General features: G+C 43.4%; 1 protein-coding gene across 5 annotated transcripts in view; it reads left to right on the top strand.

The window, feature by feature from the left end:
• The window catches only part of LOC117144511 (homeotic protein antennapedia), a 102,737-nt gene that overhangs the window by 75,829 nt on the left and 8,762 nt on the right, over nucleotides 1–18,146 (top strand). For 2 of the 5 annotated variants that reach the window (XM_033309703.1, XM_033309702.1), the window contains 4 exons: nucleotides 12,811–13,062; nucleotides 13,220–13,996; nucleotides 14,358–14,396; nucleotides 14,531–14,756. In XM_033309703.1, coding sequence (XP_033165594.1) covers nucleotides 13,376–13,996; nucleotides 14,358–14,396; nucleotides 14,531–14,756 — 886 coding nt within the window. In that variant the 5' untranslated portion in view covers nucleotides 12,811–13,062; nucleotides 13,220–13,375. The remainder of the gene's footprint in view (nucleotides 1–12,810; nucleotides 13,063–13,219; nucleotides 13,997–14,357; nucleotides 14,397–14,530; nucleotides 14,757–18,146) is intronic. The other 3 variants (XM_033309704.1, XM_033309706.1, XM_033309705.1) reach the window with 3 other exon arrangements.

The raw sequence follows: 18,146 nt of genomic DNA, 5'->3' as shown, positions 1-18,146 counted from the left end.
GCGGCATTTCAATTGGGATGAGATAAACAGAAAGAGACGGCGATGCCCGGAGATGGCCCGCTCGCTTAATAAAATAATGCGACAGAAGGAACGACGGCGATGAGGATGCGGTTCATGATTATCAAAGACGATGATGATGGCTTCAACTCACTGCGAGTGATTGAGTGTGTGTGGTTTTGATTGTGTGCGTTTGCATTTGTGTGGCGCGAAGTGAATTAATGGCTTAATTGAAAAATTTGTTCTCGCCATGAGAATTTACTGTGCCTGTGCCGCTCAATGGAAGCAAACAATGTGACAGTCGAGTCGAGTGGACAAATTGAGTCCCAGTGCTTCTATACTCAACATGGATTTACAGATTTTAAAAATGTTTAAAAAATTTTTAAAATTATTATCAAATAATTTTAAGATATTGTGCTAGTTAAGTATTTGATTTTCCAAGAACTTAAGAAGCTAAAAAAATAATGTTCTAGTAATAAGGCATTGATTCTTAAATAATGACTTATTTTTATTTAATAATATTAAAATATTGTCAGAGATTCAATTCTCTCTGCCCGTTTCGGCATCTTCATTAAGGCCACGCTTGGGCATAACAAAACCAGTTTGGGCCAAAAGGATGGGAAACCTGTAGCACCTGTATCCACAGACCCAGTCCAGCATCCACGTCCAAGGGGCACTAATCAATTTCATATCAATTTGTAAATTTGCAATAATTACGATAATTAGCTGCGAGTATCTGCCAAGTGCGTTGGCCTGACTGGTCCGAAGCCCAGGTTCCTCCGCCTCGATTTCCCCTTCGAATGCATTCAAAGAATGCAGCGAGGTGATAATGAGATTTTCAATTCAATAAAACACCAGGCTGGCATTCGCACTTGCCAATTTTGGTGGGGACCAACGGAGGACAGGAGTCTGTGCCTCGCATGAATATTTCATTCAATTTACACTTTTGGACCGTGGACCGCTTTTTTCCTCCTTTCCGCTGCTGGGCAACTAATTAAGTAATTTTTTTGCTCTTGTGACTTGTGCTGCCGTTGATGCTGCGGCTGCTTTGCCGCTTGCTTATTATTTTTATGGTCTTTTAATCAACACGTTGCGAATTTCGAATCGGAATTGAGTTAGGTTCTCTCCGAATGTCTGCAAGTGACTTTCCTTAATTAATGCTGGCCAATGATTTAATTGGCTGGAATCGAAGCCAATTGAGCTGGAAATTACCAAGAAATAGTTGATAATGATTATATGAGAATATATATAGTGTATAGGCTAGTTTTCTCTTCCATAAATCTTATATTTAATGTTTTTTATTTCTTTTTCAGGTAAATCTTCAACGCTTTACGAAAAGATTCAATAACAGTTCATGGTAGAGTAAACTATTTTCAATCTCATTTCCTAACCCCCGAACAATGTAATTAAATGCGTTTGCAATTTCCCCGCCTGTGTTTGGAAAAGCGAAAGGAAAACTTCAATAACTGGGAGATGGGATAACTTGAGCCAGGCAAAGGAAAACCACCCCACAACATCACACACACACACACATGCACTGAGTTACCCCATTTTGGTCGGGGTTGTTTTTCCCATTCGAACGCCATGGATGGAACAAAAAAGAATCGGGGAAAAATCCACCCGGTTTTTGTGGTGCCTGCGATTACGATGTTCTAATGCCATTTTCGTTTCTCCACCTCCAATGTTTTTTTTTTTGCCTGCCGTATTTGGTATTCATCCATATGGCAGCTGGTCAGAAGCAGGACCAAGTCGAAACTGGACTAACCTTATCGGCTGCGTGCCTGGCCAGTTTTAGTTTCGGTTATGGATCTTCAAATTCCTTTCTGCACCGCAAGAAATGTTTCGGCCTGGCTGATTAATAAATTAAATGATTTTAATTGCAGTAGGTATTTATTTTAGCATTAGTTCAAACGGATTTATAAAAAATCAAACTTAAATGTGTTCCAGCTTTAAATTTGCACAATTCCTAATCATTTCCCTTATTCGAATTTCTACTGTAGCACACACGCACAAACGTAAATATCTACTGCCCATTTTCGGCCTCGAATTGTGCTGAATTTTCCCATGGGGGCTACAGGAGAGAACTGAAATCTCAGCTCGTGTTATTTCTATCTGTATCCTTGTGTGGGGGCTGATTCACCACCATATTGTATCTGCAAAGTAGTTTCAGATACTTTCGCTCCCCTACCCTTTGGCTACTTACTCTTCCTGCTAAATGTTCGCACTAAGCGATAGCCAAATTGCAGTTGAAATGCTTTTATCGATTAAACAGATTCGTGTTTGGATTTCAGGGGAGTGGGGCAAAAGGAGTGGGAGCAAAGTAGTTAGTGTTTGTCACGCCAAAGTTAAAATGCAGGAAAAACAGATTCCTGAGACAACGGCAAAGTTCAATGGAACCAACAGATAGAACAGTGTGTCGAAATCGAGTTATTGAATATATATCGAAATGAAAAATTTGAACCTTTAAATGGGTGCATTATTAAAATAATGAATAATAATTTTTCTATAGCTTTCTAAAAATAACACAACTTCAGTTATAGATGTTTTTTGTCTGTGATGATAGCTTGTCCTACTGTTCAACAGTTTTAGAATATAAGTTGTAATAACAGCGGCGTTGTTTTCTAGCATTTGAATGGCCTTCTAATTACTTTAATGCATTTGTGAGTGCATTTTCGTGAAAACTCTCTGTGCAGTTTTCGTTTATTTTGTCTTTTTTTTTTAGCGCCCTGCCACTCGGCCATTTGTAATAATTAGACTAAATGGCTGGCAGTACTGAAAAGAGGCGTGGGCGGTGACGAGGTGAGGGAAAATTTTTAATTAGCAGGCAGGGCCGTCAGCGTGGTCGTTGCGGTGCGTTCTGTTGCGTTCAGCGGTGCTTTGCGGTGTTGCTGCAACACGTGTACAGTGCGGCACATGGATATATGAGCACTCACTCACAGTTACGATTGTAATCCCCATGGACGCAGGCTCAGTCTGGTTTTTGGTTCACAAACAGCGAAAACTACTTTGCCCCAAGGTGTCGGTTGGTGGCCCGATGTCAGCCGCACATTAGGCAAAAGTTACAGCCTAACACTGAGAGAAAAGCACAACAGTTAAAGTAATATAATTCAATTATTATTCTTACCAAACTATAAGTGATTAAGTGTAGTTGGATATTTGTAATAACGCTTTAAAATTCCATTTTATTTTGAGAGCTTCTTAGGTCGACCCCTTGTGGCTAATATTTTCTCTGTGTGCAGCAGAAAAACCACCTCCCCCTGCCACGCCCCTCGTAGGGGCGTGTTCGTGGCGGATACGGCGACATTTGCCTGGCAGCTCGTCATGTTGCCAACTAATTTCATGAAAGTTGACAGAGCCACATGTGAAATCAGGCGGTGCTGGTTTTCGGTTGAGTAGGTGGTTGCCTAAGCTAACAATGCCCAATGGAATTGTTCGGCTTCTTTTTTCCCTTTTTGTGGCGTTGACTAAATTAACATTGACACAGCCCGTTGTTGTTGCCGCTGCCACATGTGCCTTACATTCTGGCTCGCAGGGCAAATGGAGTTTGGCTGAAAGCAAATAAAATATTCACACATTTTCCATTTCATATTTTGAGTGGTCGCGTTGAAGTTTGCGGCCAGCGCTAAATGAAAATGAATTTCACATTTCCATTTCCACTTCCACTTTTCCCTGGGCTCTATTTTGTGGCGCCATGTAATTATCATATCATGGCGAGTCCGAGGACGAGTTTCCAGTCCCCCGAGGGCAATGAGTGGGGGATGTGCTCCAAAAGGGATTAACCCTGGATGAGCATTAAGTTTTTGTGGACATCCAACTACTATCTTCTTTTTGTTTTTAGTTGACTCTATGTGGGAGGAATAGTAGTTTTAAAACTTTAATCTCCTTTTATCCTCTTAAGGCTCCATTTTTCAGAAAAATTGAAATCAATTATAAGCTCGCATTCCAATTATGAGTTTGCAAAACAAGATTTACACGAATGGGTATAAAATATGTGTGCCAGAGCCATCTATATAATTTGCTCAACTTTCGTTTGCTGTAGCATTTTGTCGCACTTTGTTTGAAATCTTCTTCCTTCCCATTTTTTCCTGCCCGCCGATTTCTCAGTCAAGTTCACTTAAGCAATTTGTTGTTGCTCGGATCGCTTTTCTCGCTTTATTGTTGCTATGTGCAACTGCTGCAGTTGCAGCTGCGTTGTTGTTGCTGCCTCTGCCGCTGCCCCAAAGCATTTCACGCTCGTTGGCAGTCGGCGCCGCAGGCAAAACTGAAGCTGAAGCGGTGAGAAACAGCGATGGCAAGCTGGCTATTTTTTAAAATAAATTTAATATATAATACAATGAATAATATATAATATATAATATATAAAAGTAAATAAAACAATTTAAGATCTATTAAAATGTCACGAAAGTATAAAAGTTCGCATAGGCATCAAAAATATTTTTAGACATCTGTACTATCACCTTAGTATCAGGGGTAATTGGAGTCCACAGTCCTGGCATCACTGGAGATAAAAAGAAGAGCCAACGAGCCGTTGCCAGACATCCCAAAACGAAGTGGAGCACTAGAGGGTGGGGATGGGAAGTGGGAAATGGGAAAATGGGCAGACAAAAGCCAAGTCAACTCAAGGCAGGCAGAAGCTATGCAGCAGAAGGTGGCGGCTACTGGGGAGGTCGCGTTTTCCATTTCGTTGAAGTGGAAAATATTTTGTAAATATTTTCGTGTATTCCTCGTTCTCGTTTTGCTGCGTTGTTTTTCTTTGATTTCGTTTTGTCTGTTGTGGCTCTGCCTCCGCAGTTGTTATTTTTGTAAAGCTGTGAGTTTATTTTCCCGCCCGCCGCCCCCCGGCAGCGGCCCCTTGTCTGTTTTGTATTTTTACAAATATTTTGTGTAATCTTTAAAGCAGACAATGATGACAGCCAGCGACGATGGCGGCATTTTGTGTCACATCCTGAAGACTTCCATGGGCGGCGGGATCGCGCTGGCGACAGGGGGGATGACAGTGGGCGGTGGGTAATGCCAATGTATTTAAGCACGTGCACGCACAGTGGTGCTAAAGCCGGCAGCAGGATTCAGTTGGGGATTACAGGACAGGCCCTGGGGCAACATCATCATTGTCACCAGGCAGCCCTTTGGACTGCTTTCGGAATGGTTTCCCGAATTTTGTTTAATTTCGGAGTTACAACTAAAAGTATCATCCTAAAGCCACAGAGACTTGCTCTTAAAAATCATATTGATATAACTTTCACGTTCCTTTTGTAATTACGGTTCGAATGTAAATATATTTAATTTTATACAAAAACAAGAAAGGTTTTCGAATATATTACATATTTTAGAAATAATTAAAGCTTCACCGAATACTTAGATACAGTGGCACCTCCGAAAAACGCTCAAATCTCGCCCTTGCTTGCGATTACCCACCGTATCCAGAATCCCCGTACGCTCCGCTGCGGTATCTCTTTTGCTGAAATGGACTCATATTTCGCGACAGGCTGTTAGTCAGCAATTCAGTTGGTTCCCGGGTCCCGAAGTCACTGAGCCTGTCATGACATTCGCCACGAGTTGGGGGGTGATACGTCTTATACATATAGACTTTTTCCAGCCTTTTGTTTTAGCATTTTTGCAATGTTGCCTGCCTTGCCTGGCTGTCGAGGGTTTTCTCGTCGCCGGCTTCTGTTCTGCGGAAAATAGAACAAAAGTTTTTGTCGCTGTCACAAAAGTGTCAGGCGGCAAAGTTGAATGCTGTCCCAAGGAGAGCGGGGAAAGTGCTGATGGGGAGGGGTAGTGGGTCAGAGGGAGGGAATCTCAACGATTTGAATAAGTAAATAAAGTACGAAACGGGAGCACATGGCGGCAGATGAAGATGACACTGCTAATGCGACGGCAGATAATCGAAGGAGGTTAAGACCGCAACACAGCGATATCAGAAGCCTCTTCTTTTAAAGTTGGCTTAAATGTATTAAAGGCTGCAAAGTGAGTAGTTCTAGGTAGTTATAGCGATTGCTTTGATAGATTGCCGATGATTGCTCGCCAAATAAACTATACGTTTTATAGATTGCTGCGTAATTGATTAATTAAAGCTTTTTGGCCTCAATTAGGGCGGGACAATTACGTGTTGACTTTGTGACATTTCCACGCAATTGATCGAAGGGAAGTCCCTCGGCTGCGTCGCTCCCATTTTCGCCGGAAAACCAAGTCCAGATAATCTTGGACACTAACAGGCAATTAAGCAAATTACAGAGTTGCCTGCGACTTGGACTGGTCCAAACGCGGAGCACGTAGGCCAGGTTAATTGCTCTATTTTCTTTGTTGTGCCCAAGGTAGGGAGTTTGGATATTCTGTGCGTTTTATGGCGGTTACCTGACCAGGTCCTTTTCGTGGGTTGCATCATCTGCGCCAATCCTTATGCAACCATTGCAACTTTCACCTGTGACACCCGCTGACTTTCGTGAACCCAAACCAGCGGGGTCTCCCAGGACAGGTTCTTGCTGAGGGTTTTCCCTGATAGCCTGATAGTAGTCGAGGTGAAATCGCAGAGTGAAATCGGTATTTTGCGCCTTGCTAACAACCAATTTTGGTAACCTTTTCAACTCTTTTTCCCTTGGCTGTGGTCCAACTAATTTCACTTTCCGCGCTGAAACATTATTTATTTTCGTGGCGCAACCAATTTCCCTTCTTTTTTATACAGCTAGTGGTCATAAAACGAAATTTAATTACCTTCCACTTAAATGTTTCTACGCGTGGTTGATTGCGATACCGCAGCAACATAAAAACCTTTGCAAATTGTTGACAACATTGCTGTGCTGGTTTTCTGTGTTTTTCCTTACATACAATGTATTTATTTATTTATTTCTTGTTTGCTGGGGTCAGCAGCGGCAGCTCTGGAACCGAAACTGGTCAGGAAATTATAATTTTCACACGCAACCCGGTCCGAAGGCCAGGCACTTAACAATTCAATTGTAGCACAATATATTTCAAAGCCAACAACTGCACTTAACGAGGGGCTTTGCGGTGACAAACGGAGATAGTTGGAGATTGGATCCCAAGGATCGCGTGCTTCGGGATCTGCGTGAGGAGTCAGCATCTGAGCATCCAAGCATCGAAGCATCCGAGCATCCAAACATCTGAAGATCCCAGCCTCCGAAGGCAATGCGCATGCGTGGCCTGCGTTTTACGCATTGCGCGTTGTAATGAAGGCATTTTTGCCATCGCAAACATGAGCCCAATGTGTTGGCCATGTTTCATTTTGCCAATCAATTTCCACTAGCCTTTTTTTCTCCGCCGTTTGCCTGCCAATCAACGGCAACAGATGAAGTCCAACATGGATGGATGTCAGTGGCATCGGATCTCTGAGAGCTTCGAGTGGCCAAGTGGCCAAGTGGCCAAGTGGTCCGAGTGCCTCCAGTGCGTCGAGTGTGGACAGCAGCAGACAGCGGCGGTTGAGGTCCTGCGGCGTTATCGCGGCAGGAACGGTCCATCGATGGCCGTCCGCAGCGCCCGATTGATCGATGATTCGATATGATCGCAGCAATTTATGTATTTCGTGTGTGCGTGTAGATTGTCAAGTTGTTTCAGCTTTTTCTTACACAATTCGCAATTGTGACGGATAGAGAGAGAGAGAGAGAGAGAGCGAGAGTTGCCACGATCATTAGCAATGCAGTTGCGGTTTTAATTGCATCTCGGATCTGGGATCCAGATCCTCGCCCGATCTCTCGGCGGAATTGCAGACGGGGAGTCAACCATTGCAAATGTGTCAATTAGATTTATTATCAGCTCTTGTCATTGTCCATTTCTGTGTGTGTTTACTGTCTGGACTCCCTCCTTCCGCAACCGCCCCTCCTGCTTCTTATTCCCCCGGGAGCCGCTGACTTGGGGCAGGTGCCTTCACACTGTGCCTCATGTCCATTAGTAAATGCTAAATATGCGCCAATTAAATATCCAGGAAAATGCCTTATTCTGCCACTTGGCCATGATCATGGCCAAAATTTAAATGCAACAAAAAAGGAAAACGAAGGCTGGCAGGAAAAGGAGTTGACACGGCACTGTAACAAATAAGGCACATTAAATGTGTACATATTTTGAATCTTATTCCGGGCGTATTCGAACCAATTTTGTGTTTTTTAAAAATTTTTTTAATTTTTTAATAAAATGTAGTATTTAATCCAATGGGGTGCTAACTAATTCCAATATACTTTTTCTAGTGCAGCAATATATTTATGAACCGACGGCGAAGACGAGGAGAATCGTCAAAGCCTGACATTTTTATTATTATCTCAGGGAACCAGGAACCAAAAACTCGACCAGCTGTCCCTTCAGCTCTTACCCCTCTCGCATAACCCCCGCCCGCTCTTCCGGGTCTCCAACCCCTTCCCCGCCACTGGTTTCAATGACTAGCCAAGCGTTGCCCGCTGCCGCGTTGACAAGCTCAATTTCCAATCGCAATAAAACGCAGCACTCGCAGTAAGATAAATGTGAGAAAAATGCAGGCCTCGGTCCTCGGAGCCCCCTCATCGATGGCCCCTGCTCTGTGTGCCCCTTTCCAAATCCCCTTTTTCCGTATCGCCGGTTTCCTTTCCTTCCTCGACTTCTTGGTCTTGGCGTCTCTGTCTGGCCGAAGTCGCCAAATCGCGTGGGTTTATCCTCCTGCAGGCTGAGCCAGAACCTGACCATGGCCTGCAGCACAGTGGCGTCGCATTGGAGGGGTTCAAATACTTCCGAAGTTTAGCTCCAGTTTTAGTTTTAGGGTAAAAAAAGGACAATGGCTGAAATTTATCCTCAACATTTTTGTTAATTACGCCCCCCAACAATTTTTAGCATACGCCTCTGTAAAATTTTTGTAGGGTTTTCATGCTTTTTTCTCTGTTGTTGTTGGCTTGCGTTTGCCTCTGTTTTTGGTGCGCTGCTTCAAGTGCCTGAAATTTATAGTGGTAATAAAATTTTATTTGCTCTTTTAGTTGATGGGACAATAAACTCTTCTGGCATTTTTCGGCCCCTTAAAGAGCACGTGCTTTGCGGTCTGCTTCTTCAGGTGATTGCATTGAAATATATTCTATGCGAGACACGGATTGAGTACGCTTAGTTTCAAGGTCATTTGTAAGAATAAGAAATGTTTCTATAAGGAATACATTTCTCCAGAGTTTTCAGTAGATTTTTTTTTAGTTATTCGTGAACTATTTTCTCCCCTACTATCTTATGGCACTTGATAGTATCTTTGATTTATTCTAAAGTAATTTTTGTAAGAGCGCTTCTAATTAAATGTTCTCATCTCGAAGTGTTTCTTGTGTGATTCTCCCTAGTGGAGCAAGTATTCTTTTTAAGGCCACTGCGATGCGTTCCACCTCCCAAGTTTCCATGTCTCACCAACTTCCCTCCCTCCTCCACATTCCTGCCGCTGCGAAAACTTAGTCAAGCCAATTATTATTTAAATAAAATGCAAAGCAGCAACTCAAGCCGCCGGCAGAGGTCGGAGCAGCCGAGCAGAACGCTTCTCTCCACTTGGTTTAATTGAGAGACATCCACCCGGCACACAACACCTCCTCCTTTTCCACCTGAAGATGAGACGCACTAACTGCTATAGGTTTACCGTTGCCGCTTCCTCTTGGACGCCCTTCTTCAAATGATGCCGACAACAATAGCAACCCAAGCAGCGGTGGCAACAGGAACAACCAGAACGAGAACATGAACTGACAGTTGACGGGCGACGCCTTCGTCTAACGGCTGAAAATGAACAAAAAATAATGGCAGAAAAAGTATTGAAAGAAGCCGATTTTAGCTCCAGACGGGTTGATTTTAAAGTCGTTAGCTTAGTACGACCTAAAAATTGTAGTATTGTGTAGTTTGCTTTAAGCAAACTTTACTTTTGAAGACTTATTTAATATTTTTCGAATTTTTCAAAGTGTTTTCACCATAACTCAGAACGATTTTGATCGCATTTTTTAATGATCTCTAATTACCACAGAGATATTTAAAAGTATTCATTGAAAATAGTTCCGGAAATCCCAAAATACTTTAAACGTCTAGTTTGAGTATTCATCCCCTTAAATAGAAGTGTGCAACGGCAAAACTGTCTCAATTTCGATGGCAGTCGCAAATCAAAATGGCTGAGGCTGAAGTTGATGGCCGAAGAAAGAAGTCATTCATTTCGTTCATTTCATTTGTGTTCTTTTCGGTTCCGGACACATTGGTTAGACAGGGATGGCGCATGCGTGGGAGCGGATGAGCGGGATGGGAAAGCGTTGATGTGCTCATTAACCGAATTCTGGGTAAAATCTCCACAGTGAGTGATGGATAACCCGTCCACTGGTACTCCGTTTTGCCGACGGATCTACTCTTGACCCGATTTCGGTTGGGCAATCTGCTGTCGAGGTGTGTGGCTTAAAACTGGTAACGGGACTGCCCATGTGGCATGCGCATTTAGTGCATGTGTGTGTGTGAAATTGTGTCCACTGCGAGTGTGTGCGAGGCTAAGTGGGCTGGGCTTAAAACTATGGTTCCTGTCTCGGCTCAACCTGAGTGCACAAGCTATGGCATTGCACTGTGGGTCGAATGCATATGAAAATACCTTGGAGTTCCAATGATCTGATAATAATATTGATTAAATAAATTAATAAAACATTGTGAGAGATTGATGTTAAGCTTGATCATAGGGAAAATATATGTATATACATACAAATAATATGTGGTCAATCATATTTTCTTATAAAAACTCATAGGTATAAAGCGGGTACTTAAAGTTTTGCTACCATTTTTGTTGAGCACTCCTGTAATGCCACTAAAGAATTCCAATTTACTTTATGTACATATATGCAGTTTTATGCTTGGGATCCACTGTACCAGCTGTCAGCTTAAATTTCTTGAGTGCTGACAGTTCGCTGACATTCTGCTAGATGGCGCTGCCAGACCTATAATGTACGTGGCATACTTTCAGGCTGTCAAATCTGACGAAGCTTTGACAATTGTCATGTAGAAACGTTAGTTTTTGGAATTCACGTTAGGTGGCGCTGGAGTTGACTTTAATTATTCCATGAAATGTCCATTTAAATATGATGATCCTTTTTTGATTATTCACATTTTACCCACATTTCGTTGTTTCGGTGCTGCGACTAGGTAAAACTGGTTACAATTTGGGAGAGTATTTTATAAATGTTTAATTTCAAAGTTATGAACTTTGTGGGAAACTCCATCTTATTCGCTTTACGCTTGCAATTAAAGTGTAGCAAAATCAGTTACGGCAAATCAAATTTGAGCAATTTCTTCGCTTGAATAAATCACATCAGACGAACATAAATCATACACCGAGCAGGCATGTGACTCCTGCCCACTTCCCCGCAGCTGCAGCAGCGGCAAAAACAGGAAGAACAGACAAAACACACATCAGACATTATTATCATCTCGCTTGTGCTTGAGTGGGTTTCTTTGCCTACCCCAAGGCTCTGGCCAATGTTCCTGCCCCTCGCTCCACCGCTTATACACCCACATGTCTGATATAGACAGAGATCGGGGCAGAGTCCAGCGATTTGCCAGCATCCGTTTGGCCCTCGACGAACAGACACACAAACAAACACACATTCACAATGAGAGCACTCAACACACAACCACGAACGCACGCTTCCTTCCGCCGCTGCCATTGTCCTTTCGCGCCATTTTGCCCATCCCGAGACTCCAACTCCCGCTCAATCGCCATCATTGGGAAATGTGTAATTGAAAGGGAAGCTTTTGGCTTTGGCAGCGTCGGAGGCAAGAAAATTATTTCGTTAACAAAAGGGAAATGCCAGGAAAAGTGGCGGGTAGGGGAGAGCCAGGAAGCGCAGAGAATGCAGGACGAACACAATGCAAAGAGAGAGAGTGAGTGAGAGGGAGGATGGGGACAAGGTTGAAATACTTTAAAGTTTACCATTCCGCTTATTTTATTATGCCCTTTTTTATTGTTTGGGGCCTCGTGCTTTGTACAAGTCGGGGAAGTTTCATTTCCGACAGCAAGTTACCGTTAGTTAGCTGTGGATTTTCGGCAGGGTTGTCACCATCACCACAGACTGAACTCGGAGCGAGCGGGACAGACATGTGAATATGCATGGCTTGGCAGGGAACGTGTGTATCCGTCTCCCTCTTTCTGTCTGGATTATCGTCCAACTGGAGTTGGAGCGGGCAATTTTGTGATTTATGAGGTCAGAGACTCGTGATAATGAGCCAGGAAATTAAATCACTTTGACCGGAAGGATGTCAGGTCAGAAGGGGATAACACAATTGATTTCATATTCATAAATTCAATGAATGTTGTCAGCTTGTCAAGCGCGGGGAAAACGGGGGCAATCGCATGCCAGTGGAAGATCCTTGGTTTGAGGATTACAAAAGTTTTCGGGGGGACATTGCAGAATGTCATCTTGACTTGACTTGTGAAATTTCTGCAATAAGGGCGACTGCAGGGTTCTCAAGGGGTTTAATGTTGAGCATAAATTCCTGTATAACATGGCAACATAACAAATCGATTAATATTATTTTAAATTTTTGTTGACTTTCATCTTAACAATTCGGGTAAAGCACTGGTAATCAATATGCCGAAAGATAATCGGTAATCTTGAAACAGAAATCACACACCCTACAAGCTCTTCCCGCTCCCGAACTACAGAATCTTTGGCATATTTTTAAGAACTCGTCGATGCGTACAAGAAACAATTTATTAGCGAACTCCACATGTTACTCCCATCTTAGGAAACATGTGAAATCAGACTGCCAAAATCCCACTCAAAATTCACTATACATTAATACTTTGAGAAGAGCACACCAATAATAGCATCATATCTCGCTTTAAATTCTTTACAGAGTTTCAAAATCAAAATTGAGGAATACCAACTAGAGGATAAGGCTACATAAGGATCAAAAAACACCAAGAAGACGAGATTTTCTACCCAATCGAGAGACGAGTGGCAGGTTAATTTCGTCATTTTTGGCCAAGACAGCAAATAGAGGAACAGCAAAGCGAAAATCATTTTATACCTCACACAACAACTACACACTAACTAAGATTAGGCTACGCAACTGTACATTGTACTTAAGTGTTCAAAGTATATTTAGGTAAGTATGTTTCGACAAAGATGATGATCAGCGATAATTAGCCATATATCCGCGTTTTATAACAAACACGGCAGTACGGCTAAAAATGTTGCTGATTTATTTGTCTTTTAAATATCCATTGCAATATTATTCTAATTTGTGTTTTCTTATCATCCAGTTTACTTTGTATATAAGAAAAGTAGCTAAAAGCACGCGGATAGGGAGGCAGGAGCACCACAGTCACTAGCCACTAAGCAGAGTCACAGTCACGATCACGTTCACTCCAGGATCAGGACTCGGGGCGGGATCAGCAGACGCTGAGGAAGCTGCCACGATGACGATGAGTACAAACAACTGCGAGAGCATGACCTCGTACTTCACCAACTCGTACATGGGGGCGGACATGCATCATGGCCACTACCCGGGCAACGGGGTCACCGACCTGGACGCCCAGCAGATGCACCACTACAGCCAGAACGCGAATCACCAGGGCAACATGCCCTACCCGCGCTTCCCGCCCTACGACCGCATGCCCTACTACAACGGCCAGGGGATGGACCAGCAGCAGCAGCACCAGGTCTACTCCCGCCCGGACAGCCCCTCCAGCCAGGTGGGCGGGGTCATGCCCCAGGCGCAGACCAACGGTCAGTTGGGTGTTCCCCAGCAGCAACAGCAGCAGCAGCAACAGCCCTCGCAGAACCAGCAGCAACAGCAGGCGCAGCAGGCCCCGCAGCAACTGCAGCAGCAGCTGCCGCAGGTGACGCAACAGGTGACACATCCGCAGCAGCAACAACAGCAGCCCGTGGTCTACGCCAGCTGCAAGTTGCAGGCGGCCGTCGGCGGACTGGGCATGGTTCCCGAGGGAGGATCGCCTCCTCTGGTGGATCAGATGTCCGGTCACCACATGAACGCCCAGATGACGCTGCCCCATCACATGGGACATCCGCAAGCGCAGGTGAGCATGGATCTTATATGGTAGCTTTTATGGTTTGCTAAGGCTTAGATACACGGTTACCAATGGCTTTGGGAAATATTTTTTATTGGCATTAACTTGACAGGGTTATTGACATGATCCTTTGACCTAAAGTAATTATAGAAAATTAAGACTAGTTACTTTTTTCGCGTCCTATAACAAGAACATGAACCCAACAAGGGCAATTAAACTTTCTTTATTGAATCTTCTTATATGGTTAATTGTTGTTTATTTTTTTTACTAATTTCACAACTTGAAATCCTTATACCACCCGCATATTTCGCAAACCACTTAACGCTTTTCCCATCTTTTTCACTGCCGCTTTTGCTGCTCGCACCTGCAGTTGGGCTATACGGACGTTGGAGTTCCCGACGTGACAGAGGTAAGATCGAGTTCACATTGCGCTTGTCACTTACTTTAACTTCCGCTAAAATCTAACCACTTCCACCGGTTGCTGGTTTATAGATATACCCCTTAAATTACGATATCACTAATCTAAAAACTTACCCATCACAGGTCCATCAGAACCATCACAACATGGGCATGTACCAGCAGCAGTCGGGAGTTCCGCCGGTGGGTGCCCCACCTCAGGGCATGATGCACCAGGGCCAGGGTCCTCCACAGATGCACCAGGGACATCCTGGCCAACACACGCCTCCTTCCCAAAACCCGAACTCGCAGTCCTCGGGGATGCCGTCTCCACTGTATCCCTGGATGCGAAGTCAGTTTGGTAAGTGTCAAGGAAAGTGATCGACAATTCCACGAAACGTATTAAGTGGAATTTTTCTTCTTCTTATCGTAGTGGGTTGAAGTAGTTAGTTCCCCGTTTAGAATTGGTCGTAGTTCCCATTAGAATCGTAACTGTGCATACAACAGCTAGAGCTGTATTATCTTAAAATTAATAATTCCATAACTTTTACAGCGAACCTCGTGCTGCGAAGCAAAGCAGTAGGAAGCAGTCAAGATATACTGCTTTATTTTGTGTTTACTGCTTGATATAAGATCACTAAGCAAGCTATGTATGCAAGCAGTTCATGTAGATCGGGCAGGCGTTACAAATTTAAAAATGTTTTTGTTGGCAAAAAGAAGTACGCTCTTTACCTTTCAATTTTCTAGTTAAAATTCGAGCAAATATATTTAAAGTAAAAAGGCTCAAGCTTAAAGTATTATGTTTTGTATTTTTGAAATACTCCAAAAGTTTATTATAAAATGCAATATACATAATCAATTTTTGTAACCCATTTAGTCGCTTGAAATACATAAAATTTAAGTTTTAGATATGATATAGACAAACAAAATATTTCGCCATGTCTTAACTAATTTATTTAAATACATTTTAAGCCCCAAAGGCATTTTAAGCTTCATGCCAAGCTCGTACCTTAAATATTTTGATTTTGTTTGCATTTGACTGAGAACGTTTCGTCGACGACCTTGACACGTCCGGGTAATTTCACTTTATTGCCTTGGCCAATTGCTTGACATCGTCCGTAATCCATCTGCAAAGACATTCCGATACCTGACATTTGTTCAAATTTGCGAATTTCCCAAATCCGTGCAAATCGATGAATGCAGGCAGATGATAGACGAAAGAGGTTGCGGAAGAGGTGCTCCTTGGTTCCCGCTTGCCCAGCAGATCGCAGCACAGGAGGCGGTCCTGCCAGCTAATGCAAATTGACAATAGCTCGAAGTCGTGCAAGAAAAAGGTTTGCCAAACCCCTAGGCGTAACTAATGAGGGCTGGAAAATAGAGCACACTGACTGCATGTGGTTCTGCTTCAGGCTTAGAAGATGTTGCATAAGTGGGGATAGGGCTCGCCCGCCTTTCGAGCGAAAAAGGTGTACGGACTAGAAGGCGAGTCCTTTCCGAATATAGAATTCCAATGGCATGTCACTTTCCTCGGAGAAAGTGAAAGCAGGCCTCAAGTGGTCGGTCCCTTTACCTCGCTCTCCAGCTGACCTGCTCCCTGGTCATTACGCAGTCCAAGGAGTTCGAGCTCTCCCCATACCCAGCTCTCGATGCTGTTGTGGTTTTTTGTTTGTAGCCGGCTGTATTTTTTCGCCAAAGCCAGATTGAGATGTAAAGCAGAATTGATGAGCGCCATTAGTTACACGTTATGTGCAATGGATGCCATCAATTTATTAATCTCCAGAACACGCAGAGGCTCCATTCATAGCACCACTCCGCACTGGCCACTTCGTCGTCTTAATCCCCTCCCTCATCTGCGGCAGCGGTGCAAAAAATAAAAATAACGCGCCTCAAAAAATAAAGCGACGGAAGGCAGGCTCCGCGGTGACATGAAGTTTTCCTCTCTTTTCTCTTATTATATACTCTTTTCTGGACTTTTTGCTCCTTTCCTTTATTAAAAATTAAGCGGTCAGAGAGGATGAGGAGGAGGGAGCCTGGAGAACTAAAGCCGGAGTTGGCCCAAAGCTCGGTCTGCATCTCCCGCGGCGGCAACTGCGGCATTCTCACTGTGCCACAACATGATCCCGGGCTTAAGTTACGATGATTAAATGCATACGAGTTTATTTCTGCTTAGGTTTTTGCCTCGCCTGCGCTGCTCCTCCTCCTCCGAGTTCGCTGCATTTTGCATAGCCCAAGAAAACTCGGAGACAGTGGGACAAATTATCGAAGATTGGGCAAGGGCCTCAGGCGTCTGGCGAATTTGATGAGATCAATATTGAGGGATTGGCTAGATCTGGGTTGGTCTGGGTGACAGTTACAGTTACTTCTGGCATTTGTTTTTATTTATTTATTTTGAAAACTAATATATACTTCTCCATTCTTAGAGCTACTACCTTTCCTTAAGGCTTTTGCCGTATGTTACATATTTCTGGATCAATTTAGAAGACCCTTTTCTATACTACAATATCCATTAGTTTCTACATAAAACTCGTATATATTTCGCCTTGTATCCCAACTCCACTGTAACACGATTGCAACTACTTAACGCTTGGACATTTTTCAAGCGTGCATTAGGCAACAACTAAGGCGAACAAATAAAAAGATAAAGGTGCCACAAAGGTTCCGATCGTGACTGGGCAGGGCGAGAAGAGTCTGCTCAGGGTCTTTCGATGCCAAAGAAGTGTAGGGAAACGGAGCTTCCTTTCAATTAAGTTGTTACTCATGGATGGCAGTCAGCACAATGGGACCTGGAACCTCTTTGGCCCTTCAGTCGGCTTTCCTGACTTAATGTTGTTTGGATATTTACCAAGTTCAGCTCGATTTCCGCCTCTTTCCTCCTTTTTATCTCGCTTCTATTTGAAAATTCGCTTGCGAGTAGGGGAGGAAATTGCATCCTTTGGATGCGGCTTGCTCTCATTGTGGTCCTCGAGTTTTGGGCTCATAAATTAAAGCGACAGTCAACAAATTTTTGCAACAAGTGTTTGCCTGGCCTCCTGTGCTTTTATTTCCACACAGAGAACAAATACCCCTTAAAGTTGATAGTTTATTCAAAGAGTGAGGAATAACAAAAATTCCCCTGTTTGTGGTCATTATTATAATGAAGATAATAAATAGAATAATTACCATTATTTAAAAAATTCATTTTAAGCCTGTAGAGCGAGTCCAGTAACCGTTTTTATGTAAGCCACATTTAATTGACTAGGATTGTTGTAGATTCTTCTTCTCCCATTTAAATCGCTAACAGTGCATTTATTGGCCACCTAAGGTATGGTGTTGTTGCTCTCGAGTAAATGCATTTTTTATTGCCGCTGTCAGATGCTATCATTGTGATTCACTCAGATTGCCTGGGAAATCTCTCGCTTACACAAAATGGAAATATTTATGCCAGCGGAGCCAAAGCTGAGCACTTTTCAATTCTGGCCAGGACGAGCGGGAAAAGTGCACTTCATTGTGCGCATTATAAGCGACAGTTTCCACTCCTCTACCCCTGAAAGCTGTCAGTGGGGTTCAAGACAATGAAAAGAACTTCTCGCTGGCCAAAAAGTTGCACGTTGTCTGCTGGAAAAACTTTTGCTCTGGCTTTGGTAAAACGTTGATCCCGGCCATCATCCGTTTGGCATTTGCCGGGATCCACGGAGCGGAGGGCGAACTTTTCCATCCTTGGACTTTGTTGTCTGTTGGCGCTGCACTTAATGTCCTGGAGAGTTTTGCTTAACTTGAGGATTTG

Source organism: Drosophila mauritiana, chromosome 3R, assembly GCF_004382145.1.
Source record: "Drosophila mauritiana strain mau12 chromosome 3R, ASM438214v1, whole genome shotgun sequence".
Taxonomy (NCBI): Eukaryota; Metazoa; Arthropoda; class Insecta; order Diptera; family Drosophilidae; genus Drosophila; species Drosophila mauritiana.
The sequence above is the reverse complement of the archived record's forward strand: the minus strand, read 5'-3'. Positions and strand labels throughout refer to the sequence as shown.